The 12,947-nt window shown below is 41.4% G+C and overlaps 1 protein-coding gene across 12 annotated transcripts in view; it reads left to right on the top strand.

Annotated features, from left to right (window-relative positions):
- eya4 (EYA transcriptional coactivator and phosphatase 4) overlaps positions 1-12,947 on the top strand; it is a 454,812-nt gene that overhangs the window by 346,730 nt on the left and 95,135 nt on the right. For all 12 annotated transcript variants that reach the window (XM_072249790.1, XM_072249815.1, XM_072249809.1 and 9 more), the window contains one exon: positions 4,517-4,653. In XM_072249790.1, coding sequence (XP_072105891.1) covers positions 4,517-4,653 — 137 coding nt within the window. The remainder of the gene's footprint in view (positions 1-4,516; positions 4,654-12,947) is intronic.

A 12,947-nucleotide genomic window follows, 5' to 3' on the forward strand; every position in this document is an offset into this window, starting at 1 on the left:
ATGTCCTTTTTTCATTAACATTATTAATCATTTTAGTATTTAGTTTGATTAGTTTTGATACATGAAGATCCTCAGAATATATGTAATCAATTTTAGTGCAGGAATACTTGGTGTTCTGATGTGTAGTTTTATTAGAAATGTAAATAACATGAGTTTGGCCATAGCTGGAGACCAAGTACAGCTTTGGTCACCACAGTTCAAGATATAATTGCTCTGGAGGGAGAGCTGAGGAGATTTACAAAGATATTACAAGTACTTGAAATTGTAGCTCTGAGGAAAATGGATATACTAAAGGTTTTATTCGGAGGTTTTAATTGAAGTTTATAAATTATGAGGGACTAAATAGAGTCACACAGAACGACCTAATTGCTTTAGCAAAGTGGGCAAAAACCAAAGCCATAGATTTAAAATAATTGCTAAAAGGATTAGAAGGTAGATTTTTTTAATCCATATGAAATTCACACCCTGAATGGGTGATAGAAGCAGAAACCTTTGTCACTTTGAAGCAGTACTTGGATGTCTACATGAAAAGCCCTGATGTAAGGGCAATGGAGCTGGTGCTGAAAGGTGGAATTAAATGTGATAGCTTTGTTCAACTGGCACAAACATGATGGGCCAAATGAATTTCTGTGTGATATATTGTCTACAATTCTGCAGTGGGGTTTTGATGTTATTTATGAATGAAGTCCAATGAAAATATGTCAAAATGTGATGCATGAATTCATTCAAAAAGCAGAACATTTGTATTGCCCATGACAGTTCTGTCCAACTAAGCTTTGCTTCAAATGATGAGATCCTAAAATGCTTCATCTACTACTTCTTCCCTTCAGAACAAGACAACCCACTCTTATCGCTACAATGTAATTTGCTTTCTCACAGTTTTCTGGCAGTCATACTTACTGACAGCAATTCAGTTACAAGCAGATTCATATTGTACAATTTGGCACAGCGTGTAAGTGAAAACAGTGTCGATTTTTACAGTAAAAAAGAACTGTGCAAAGCATTCCACACGCTTCATTCTCCAGAGGCTGAAAAAGTGACCTTGTTTTGAATGTTGAAAGCCAATTGGATAAAATTCAAAAAATCACAATGAGGAGAAAAGGTTTGTAAGGATTAAAGAAGAGATGTGAAAGAAGAAAAGAGGGGATTCATTTAGCTAGAAACTTAGAACATACAACAGTACAGCAAATGAACAGACCCTTTCGCCTACAATATTATGCAGAACCAAATAAATTAGTAATCGAAAGGACAGCTAAATAAATCCCTTCTGCCTACACAATGTCCATATCCTTTCATTTTCCTCACATTCATGTGCCCATCTAAACATCTCTTAAAAGTCCCTAGCGTATCTACCTCTTCCACTATCACAGAGAGCAGATTCCAGGCACCCACCACTCTCTGTGTAAAAACACTTACCCTTCCCTCACATCTCCTTTGAAATTATCCCCTCTCACTTTAAATGCATGCCTTCTAGTATTAGACATTTCAACCCTGGGAAAAAAGATACTGTCTGTCTACTCTACCTGTGCCTCTCCATAATCTTATAAATTTCTATCAGATCTCTCCTCTGCCTCTTCCGCTTTGGAGAAAACAACCAAGTTTGTCCAACCTCTCATAGCACATGCTCTCTAATCCAGGTAGCCTCCTGGCAAACCTCTCCTGCACCCTTTCCAAAACCTCAACATCCTTCCTATAGTGGGGTGACCAGAACTGTATATAATGCAGCCAAACTAGAGTATTATAAAGCTGCAACATAATTTCCTGACTTTTGAACTCAATGCCTCAACTAATAAAGGCAAACATGCCATATGCATTTTTAACCTGTGTAGCCCTCCTCAGGGAGGTATGAACTTGGACCCCAAGATCTCTCTGCTCATCAACACTGCCTTAACTGTCTCTTTACATTTGACCTACCAATGACTAGTTTAATTAGTTTGGTGCAATATTGTAAGGCGAATGCCCTGTTCCTATGCTGTAGTGTTCTATGCTCTATGAAAGTTCTATGCACTGATGAAGTATAACTGCATTCCTCACAATGTCTTAACCATTTTCTCTGCACTTCGCCAAGTTTTATAACCTGGTGTAAATATTTCACCTGTGGCAGTGAAGCAGTGAGGGTAGTCCTTAAAGGTAGGTATTCACCTTTAAGTGCCAAACCATTCCAAATGAAAACTCAGTCTTGGGAACTGCTGATGTTTGAGCGTGCTAGAGCTGGTGAGTTGGATTGAACCAGGTTCTGAAGATTGCAAATACAGTAAAACTGTCCCAGGGCAGAATCCGTAGGTTAAAAAAAGTGGAGTGTCTAGCTGGGTGATTGGTGCAGGAATTGAACTCTCAACAAAGTCTGCAACAAGAAGAAGAGTTTGCTCAGAGTAGCTTTGCAGCAGTGCCATGTACCACATGTTGCAAGTCAGCATTCCACAAGTGCTGTTTGCTGCCTGGCACGCGTTTACTGCTGATGCATACAGTACTTGCATTGCTTACCACGCATGCCACACATTTGTGCTGCAACTTCCAACCAAAACCCTTGACACACTAAGATCTTTAAAGGGCTTCACACACCAAATCACTTTCACAGAACTTAACTGCTTGATTTACATTCATATGCTGGCATGCAGGGAATCCAGCTATGTGCTATCAAAACACCTTCCCTCTCAACATTACTTTTGTATAAAGGCAGGACAGGGCAACAGCAGGCCCACCTGAATAGAAAGCTGTGCAATTTAAGCAAATCTTGTTGTCATTAGGGATGAAAACATCGAAGGATTGTGAGGAGGCAAAGCAGAAAGTTATCCTTGGTGTTAGAATGTAGACTAGAGCAAATAACAGTACAGGAACAAACCCTGCCAACCACGATGCCAATTGAAGTTGCACACCTGTCAATACATGGTCTATATCCCTCTATTCCCTGCCTATCCATGTGTCTATCTGAATGCCCTCTAAACATTTGCAAGAGTTGGTTTTCTTTTGTGACATGTATGAAGGCACAGTGAAAAACCTTTGTTTGCCTGCCATCCAGACAGATCATTCCATCAATGAGGTACAATGAGGTAATAAAAGGAATACAGCATATAGTGCCGTAGCAACTACAGCACTGCCGGGAAGCAAATCAAGTGCAATGACTATGTCAAGGTAGTTTGGGAGATCAAAAATTTATCATTCAGGAGTCTGATAAGAGCAGGATAGAAGCTGTTTTCGAGTCTGATGGTACAATCTTCTGCCCAATAGAGAGAGGAGAAGAAAGAATGACCTTGGTGGGAGGGGCCCTTGATTACGTTATTTGCTTTCAATGGAGTCTTTTATTTCTTCATCAGCTCACTCACTCTTGTCTGGACGTATGATAAAGGACAAAACCATCAGACCACAAGTAAACAGCTCACTAGTAGAACTATAATATACATTACTGCTTGGATTTTTTAAAAAATTCTACACTTAATGGAGCTTCCGTGTTGAAACCCAAGCAGAAATTTAATATATGGGTTTTGACAAGGTCGCTAAATCCGTAGAGCTGAACACCCATGGATGTTATTTTTCAACATAAGTTACGGCGGGTGGGGGGGGGGGGGAGCACCTCATTATAGTAGACAGATGTTTCTTTCACTGAGAGTGTTTCTCTCTATGCCCATGTCTGCCAACCCTTGGGCTGGTTACCTACTCATTACTCTCCTCCTGCACCAAAGATACAACTGCAATTCCTTAGTAACTCCGCCTGACAACCCCCTCCCCCACCGCCCGGCACCTCTGAAAGACTTCTTTGCATAGTCTCACCACTGCTCATAGAAACTCTTCACCTAGGTATCCACCAAATATTGACCAAAAGTACCAATATGATCTCTGATCTAATCCCCATTAAAAAATGCAGGAAAACATTGATGTTCACTTGTGAAGACATAGCAGAGTTTTGGTTTGAAATCTTCTCTCGAGGATATCACCTTTGACAACATGGTTTTCCCCATTTGTCGGCTCTCGACTTTGTGCTTTAAGTGTATGGCATGGGACTGAAGCCACAGTTTTGTATTTGGAGATGAGCGTGCTGCCAAGTAAGCTATGGTTCACAAAATTACTGCAGTTCCACTGACCTCTGCCAGACTTACAGCAACATACCAGAAGACCCTGATTTTCAGGTAAGATTTCTCCCAGCTGCCCTGTGGTACAAGCTTTGTGCTAAAAGGAATCGCTGATTCTGAATTGAATCCAATTGTCTCCTGAATTCTTAGACAGTCCCTACAAATACATAGAGCAAATGAATAAAAGTTGAAAGCTCCACATCACAAAATTTTAATAGTTCTGGCTGTGGCAACAGTTAAATAAATTGTGTAACTGCTTGTTTTTCTGTGCCTGGTGTATTTTCTTTATACATAATTATTCAGCTGCAGAACGGCTGTCAAACTGAACGTAGTGCAATCATCAGAAATCACTTTGTTGCTACAGCAGTGTGAACTTGTGGTTGACACTCATTCCTCGTGTGGAGAAAAACTGAGGGTGATGGCTACAATCTGAATGGTTGCTTTTACAGGAGAGTTTGACACAGTGCAGAGACCATCAACACCAATCAAAGACTTGGATGAGCGAACGTGTAGGAGTTCAGGGTCAAAGTCACGAGGAAGGGGAAGGAAGAATAATCCATCACCACCTCCTGACAACGACTTGGAGGTATGCCTTGACATTAATTGATGAAAAGTTTAAGATTGCACATTTTTTGATATAAAGGCTAAATGGAAGACATCATTATATTAATGCAGACGACAAGTTGAGCATTTTTCCCTAAAGCTTGGTTCATAATAAATGTTTTCAACCAAGGTTACATTGGTTGCTGTGAGGTGATTTTTATCCATACTGCATGAGAGTTATAACAGTGGCTCAGCAAGCATAGTTTTCAGAAGGCATATTTCTCTCTCTTTGCTTTCTGGAGAGAAAGGAACTGAAATAAAATTAAAAGCTGCTGAAAATGGTTTGATTGCCAAATATAATGACCAGCAATTTTGTTGCCAGTCTGTAGATCACATAAGCATTTATTTTACATAATACAGATCAAAAAGTATTAGAGTATCAGAAGATTTGTCAAGATTTCAACCTAGTTTAAAGTGCACATTGCCATCACAAAGAGTTAGATTGCTGATATAGGGGGAAATAAAAACAAAGTACAATCAGAAAATGGTTTTGCATTGAGTTTAAATGTTTTCCATCAATTTTTCATCATGTATTTACCTGCACCTCTTTCCTGCCTGCCTGCCTGCCAAAAGATGATTACTTATTAAATGAACTATCTACTGTGGTTACTGAGCCATAAAAAGGGAGAATTTTGGTTCTTTTCCCAGGTTGAAATGCATTAGTTGCTGTCAATTAAGACAAAGTTCAGAACTAAGCAGTTGACTGCAACATGCATGAGTAATGAGTTAGAAAACTGCTCCTGCAGAACTGTATAAGAAGGGATTTGTGTGTGAACAAAGCATGATGTTAAAATTGGACGAGACTACAAGGCAAAAATAAACAATCTAATTATGCTCAGTGTAGTGTTGGAAATTTATTCATGGGCTGTGGACAATTTATTTGTGCAAAATTCTTATGGGTAATCTTAGCTTGAAATAATGGGAAGAAAGGTCATTTGGAGCTAGGGTTTTGGTGCCACCAGTAATCGGGAGAATGGATGTAAGAGAAATCATGCCTCAGATGGGTGAGGGTGGGGGGGATTTTGGACAGGCCATTAGGAGGAAGGAGAGTGTTAAGATTGTTTTGTGGTGTGAAATTTAAATCAATTTCCAAAAATAAGACGATAAGACATAGGAACAGAGAAGGCCATTCAGCCCATCAAGTATGCTCTGCCATTCGGTCATAGCTGATTTATTTTCCCTTTCAACCCCATCCTTCTGTCTTCTCCCCATTACATTTCACACCCATATTAACCAAGAATCTGTCAACCTCTACTTTAACTATACCCAACAACTTGGCCTCCATAGCCATCTGTGGCAATGAATTCCATAGTTTCGCCTCTGTCTAGCTAAAGAAATCCCTCCTCATTTCTACTTTAAACAGACATCCTTCTATTACGTGGCTGTGACCCCTGATCCTAGACCTCCCACTACTAGAAACATCCCCTCCATGTCCAGTCCATCCAAGCATTTCAAAAATTCAGTAAGTTTCAATCAGATTCCCCCACCACCCCATTCTTCTAAACTCCAAGAGAACAAGCTCAGAGCCATCAAATGCTCTCATACATTAACCCTTTCATTCCCAGGATCATTGTTGTAAACCTCCTCTGGACCCTCTCTAGTGCCCAGCACATCCTTCATTTGATATTTAAGACCAAAGTAAGAGGTGTCCCACTTCTCAAGATTGGAATATGGACATTTCATGCTTTACTCTTTACTATTTACCATTGTAAATTTGGCAGCATTTCTTTTAAACCTACTGTTTTACCACCAACTGCAAGAGTAGTATAATTCCCCATAATGTTAGGAATGATAACACTGAGTAAACTTCTGAAATCTCAATTGGCTTTAACAATCAATTAACAAGCAGAATTTTAAACAATTACAAAGCCAATCAGTCCTTTCCTTTGATCTTATAAATAGTTGTAATTTAAATTAGGGGAATAAAATATTGTTGTTTTGAAATTAGGGAAGTAATGTGAGTGTAGTCCCATCAGGAATGAGATGAACCAGGGCTCCTTTAGTAGCAGTTCTGGTGTAAGGTACTCTAACACAGTACATTTGTCTTTTTGGCCAACTTCATAACTTTCTGCAGGGAAACCAAATAGGTGTTGATCATTTCCAGCCTACTGTACCAAAAATGAGTGAAATCCAATTCCTAGGCAAATGTAACTAATTGGTTATCCAGAATTAAATCAACAGAATCAGGGGAGTCCTGGATGTTTCTGGGCTAGTGTATGAATCCAAGACACACAAGTCAAGACCAACAAAGAGCTGGTGTCAAAGTGCACATGCTAATCTATCTGGTATAAATTGGTGTTCAAGTGAAATTTAAGAAAGGGAAGCACCTGTTTGGCCAGAAATTCATTTTCTAGCTATCTGTTATTTTTAACAATATGCCGTAAAGTGCAACAATAATTTTCTTCCTCAGTTCAAATAATACGAGCATTGTGTAAGAATGAGTGAACTACACAGGTATGGAGCAATTGATAATAAGCGCTTTGTTGCTAGTGAAATATTATAACAGATACCCCACGTGGAAGGTGCAAAATTACAGAACCTACTAATACATGGGTTTAATGTTTAATATATTCAGACTCTGGCTTGATTTTCTTTAAATGCATTTGGACAAAGTTTGCTACAGTAAAAGTATGCAAAAACTAAGTGCCAATTTTCGATTATGCGATGGCAGATGTCACGAAGTGCAGAGTTGTATAGAGGATTAAATGGTGTTGGAGTAAGTGGATAGAAGGTAGGGAGAATTGCAAATAGAATGGGGAACGTGGTTATAGACAAGAGGGAGAAAGAGGAACTGGCAAATAAGGAGAGATCATGCGGGAGAAGTAGATTGCAATAAAGGAATGATATAGAGAGTGAAATGGAAAAACCAGAGGGTTAAGCTAGTGGCAACAAAGCTCATTTTCCCTATATCAGACCCCCGGAGATTAAACTCAGTGAGTGGTGGAAAGAATTGCTCCAAGCATCAATTTCATCCTGCAAGCAGAGTGTTTCCTGTTTCAGTCAATCCAGGAATAACACAGCGCTGGAAATGGAGGCCAGTGCAAGTTTGGGACTTTAACTTGATCGAATGGGGTGTAAGTGGAACCAGGGATGTGAATGGAATCTGTATTTGAGGGTTACAATATGAAAGCTCCTTGGAAAAAAAAGCTTTTGTTTATTTATTCATGGGATATGGATGTTACCAACAAGTCACCCAGAATCTATTGTTCTTCCCTGATTACACTCCGAGCTCAGATACTTGCTCTGGCAGCAATTACAAGTCAACTAACCAAACAAATGTTGGATCAGGCGTCACATAGGCCAGTAAGGATGACCTAATTCCTTTCTTGAAAGAGTATCAGCGAACCAGATTGGTTTTTAAAACAATCCAGTCGTTTACAAGTCACCCTTCCTGATAGTGGCCTTTTATTCTAGTCACTTGAATTTCAATTTGAACTCATGTCTATTATTCAGTGGTCAAGGCCTCTTGTTATTGAGCTGTATTGTTGGTGTTGTGGATAGTGTAGAAGGTTGTCGTAGGTTACAACAGGACCTTGATAGGATACAGAGCTGGGCTGAGGGGTGGCAGATGGAGTATGAAGTGATACACTTTGGAAGGGCGAACTTGATGGCTGAATACAGAGGTTATAGCAACGTTCTTAGCAGTGTGGAGAAACAGAGGGACCTTGCGGTCCACATCCATAGATCCCTCAAAGTTCCCATGCAAGTTGACTGGGTAGTTCGAAAGCATCTGGTGTATTGGCCTTCATTAGTCAAGGGATTGAGTTCAAGAGCTGTGATGTAATGTTGCAGCTATAAACCTCTAGTTAGACCACACTTTGCAGTATTGCACTCATTTCTGGCTGCCTCTTTATAGGAAGGATGTGGAAGCTTTAGAGAGAGTGCAGAGGAGATTGCCAGGATGCTGCCAGGATCAAAGAGCATGTCTTAACAGAAAAGTTGGATGAGCTAGGGCATTTCTCTTTAGAATAAAGGAGGATGAGAGGTGAATTGTTAGAGATATAAAAGATAATAAGAGGCATCGAGAGCGCAAACACGAGGAAATCTGCAGATGCTGGAATTTCAAGCAACACACATAAAAGTTGCTGATGAACGCAGCAGGCCAGGCAGCATTTCTAGGAAGAGGTACAGTCGACGTTTTGGGCCGAGACCCTTCGTCAGCACTAACTGAAAGAAGAGCTAGTAAGAGATTTGAAAGTGGGAGGGGAAGGTGGAGATCCAAAATGATAGAAGACAGGAGGGGGAGGGTTGGAGCCAAGAGCTGGACAGTTGATTGGCAAAAAGGATATGAGAGGATCATGGGACAGGAAGCCAAGGGAGAAAGCAAAGGTGGGGGGGGGGACCCAGAGGATGGGCAAGGGGTATAGTGAGAGGGTCAGAGGGAGAAAAAGGAGAGAGAGAAAAAGAATGTGTGTATATAAATAAATAACGTATAGGGTACGAGTGGGAGGTGGGGCATTAGCAGAAGTTTGAGAAGTCAATGTTCATTCCATCAGGTTGGAGGCTGCCCAGACAGAATATAAGGTGTTGTTCCTCCAACCTGAGTGTGGCTTCATCTTTACAGTAGAGGAGGCCGTGGATAGACATATCAGAATGGGAATGGGACGTGGAATTAAAATCCACGTCTTGTCAAATGCAGCAGAAGAAAGCAGCAATTGGATTTGGATTAAAAGGAAAGACAACAACTGGGCTGCAAGATGAAGACAGGAGGGTATGGAACTGGGGGGGGTGTATCTGGGACACCAGGTAGCACCATTGAGCCCTCTGGAGATGTCGTGGGCTTATCAACGAAACGTCAAAGAAGGAGGGTGCCCACCTGATGACTCCGATGACGTACCGACCCTCCCTCCTTGTCACCACTCCAAACCCACTGCCAACGTCAATAGTGCCAACTTACCATAGGGATTGAAACATCAAGTCTGAGTAGCTCTGTCCTTTTTTAAAGCGAGGGAGATGTCCTCCTTTTTTAAAGAAAGGGGCTTCCCTTCCTCCGCCATTAATTCTGCTCTCAAATGCATCTCCCCCATTTCATGCACATCTGCTCGCACTCCATCCTCCCACCACCCCACTCGGAATAGGGTTCCCCTTGTCCTCACCTACCACCCCACCAGCCTCCGGGTCCAACATATTATTCTCCGTAACTTCCACCACCTCCAACGGGATCCCACCACTAAGCACATCTTTCCCTTCCCTCTCTCTTTGCTTTCTGCAGGGTTCGCTTCCTATGAGACTCCCTTGTCCATCCCCATCCCTCCCCACCGATCTCCCTCCTGGCACTTATTCTTGTAAGCAGAACAAGTGCCCTTACACTTCCTCCCTTACCTCCACTCAGGACCCCAGCCAGTCCTTCCAGGTGAGGCGACACTTCACCTGTGAGTCAGCTGGGGTGATATACTGCGTCCGGTGCTCCCGATGTGGTCTTCTATATATTGGCGAGACCCGATGCAGACTGGGAGATCGTTTCGCTGAACACCTACACTCTGTCTGCCAGGGAAAGCAGGAACTCCCAGTGGCCACACATTTTAATTCCACATCCCATTCCCATTCTGATATGTCTATCCACGGCCTCCACTACTGTAAAGATGAAGCCATACTCAGGTTGGTGGAACAACACCTTATATTCCATCTGGGTAGCCTCCAACCTGATGGCATGAACATTGACTCCTCAAACTTCCGCTAATGCCCCACCTCCCCCGGTACCCATTCATTATTTATTTATATACACACATTCTTTTTCACTCTCTCTCCTTTTTCTCCCTGTTTCCCTCTGACTATACCCCTTGCCCATCCTCTGGGTTTCCCCCCCTCCCCCTTTTCTTTCTCCCTGGGCCTCTTGTCCCATGATCCTCTCATATCCCTTTTGTCAATCAACTGTCCAGCTCTTGACTCCATCCCTCCCCATCCTGTCTTCTCCTCTCATTTTGGATCTCTCCCTCCCCCTCCCACTTTCAAATCTCTTACTAGCTCTTCTTTCAGTTAGTGCTGATGAAGGGTTTTGACCCAAAACGTCGACGGTACCTCTTCCTAGGGATGCTGCCTGGCCTGCTGCGTTCACCAGCAACTTCAATGTGTGTGCCAGAGGCATCGAAAGAGTGGATGTCCAGCACCTATTTCCCAGGGCAGAAAAGGCTAGTACAGGGGGCATAATTTAAAGGTGATTGGACAAAAATAGAGAGGGGATGTCAGAGTTAACTGTTAACACAAGTGGAGAGTACATGGAACGCATTGCTAGGAGTGGTGATAGAGACAGATACACAGAGAGTGGATGGTGTGTGGAACGCACTGCCAGCGTTGGTGATGCACAGATACATGAGGGTCACATAGGTAAAAGAAAAATGGATGGCTGTGCGGGAGGGAAGTGTTAGAATGTTCTAGGAGTAGGTTAAAAGATTGGCACAATATTGTGAGCTGAAGGACCTGTACTGTGCTGTTATGTCCTATGTTCTAACTTACCCAATGTAGTATTCTACCCTTAGCTGAAGACTAGATCCAAGAGGAGAGGTTGTGCTGGAAAGGGATGGGGATTAATAATCATTGAAGTTCAGGAGTCTAATTAATTGCATGCAGCAGTTTGATGAGAGCTGTGGGGTTGCACTAAGAGCGCGGATCCAGCCAGGTGCACAATGGGATAGCAAACACCATTCACTGCCCTTGTCCTGGGGCCTAGAGTTGAAACCACAGAAGGGTGAAGGAGATCGCAGTATCAGACCTATGAGTGGAGTTAATTGCATTGGTAGACAAGGATGAATTAGAAAAGGATGACAAGGTCCTGGGATTTGATTAGGCAAATTGCCTGCCTTTGTTAAATTCATGGGATGACTTCTTGACAAAATAAAGGATTCTGTCAGGAAAAGAGAAGATGAGGAGACTGTTAACACAGCAGCAGGACAGCAGTCACAGCAAGAACAGCAGATGAATTTGCAGCTGTGCCAGCACATGAATCACTAGACAAATTCTTGAGTCAAAAAGTTAATTAGATACTGGGTGGAAGCTTCCTGACAGGACTCATTATTATAGGTGGGAGGGTAGGCATGGAATGGAGGTAAACACTTACAACTTGAACAAATGTAGAATAGGGAACAACACAAAATGCTGGAGGAATTCAGCAGGCCAGGCAGCATCTATGGAAAAGAGTAAACAGTCGACATTTCAGGCCGAGACCGACTGTTCACTCTTTTCCATAAATGTTGCCTGGCCTACTGAATTCCTCCAGCATTTTGTGCATGTTGCTTTGGATTTCCAGCATCTGCAGACTTTCTCATGTTTGTGTTTCAAGAATACATTGTGAAAACAAGCAGCAAAGGATAAATTACTTTTTTAAAAAATTATCTCAGTAATGCACCCAGTTTGCTACATTGTCATTGGACACATATTCACAAAGTGAAGTGAATGTAAAAAAAGGGGAAGGGTGAATGAAAGAAAGTTTGAAGGAATGTTACACTACACCGCAGTCCTCTGCTGCAGCGCCATCTACAGGTGTAATGACTCTTCCACAATATCAACACTAACAAAGGTGGCATAGACTTGTAGGAGTATTCAATGCATTACGATATGGAAGGGAGAGATACAATTACAACTTGTAAATCACTGTACATAACAATATAGGATTACTTCCAAAAATCTTTATCTGTGCAGAGTATAAATTCAACTTACCAAGTTAAAAATGTTTGGTTTGAATTGTTTCCTGCTGATATTTCTCCCAGCTGGGTCAACTAACAGAACCTGAAATGATGCATCTCAGAAATAAATGATGTGAGACATTAGGGTGTTTGGACATGTTAAAGTGCTTTATAAGTACACTTATCATCATCATTACAATCATCATTATCCCAAAAGACCAAGAGCCTGTCAGATTTAAGGCCTGTTTATACTGAACTATTTATCACTGCGAGCTTAGATTGTCATATGCTTTTCAGAGGAGCTGGTGTCAACTTAAGGAAGTAAAGTGAGCAAAGCAACAAAATATATATCACAATGGCAATATTGCAACATAATAGCCTATTATTCAAGAGACATCATGTTTATGGAACATGACTTTAAAAATTACTTTCTGGTATAATGAAATACTTTTTCACTATTTTGTCAGTACATTGTCGTAATGGGGCTGTGCATTTTGCACTTATGTCTATGCATTACATTTTTCCGAATGTTGCTGTTTCACTTCAATACTAAGAAAGTAAGTTCCAGTTAAATATATGCCAACACTGAAATTGTGCACATAAATTAAAATTGTTCCTCGGCATAGAAAGAAATCAAGTATGAACTTCAAAGACATGA

The sequence above is a fragment of the Mobula birostris genome, chromosome 2 (genome assembly GCF_030028105.1).
Source record: "Mobula birostris isolate sMobBir1 chromosome 2, sMobBir1.hap1, whole genome shotgun sequence".
NCBI classification, from domain to species: Eukaryota; Metazoa; Chordata; class Chondrichthyes; order Myliobatiformes; family Myliobatidae; genus Mobula; species Mobula birostris.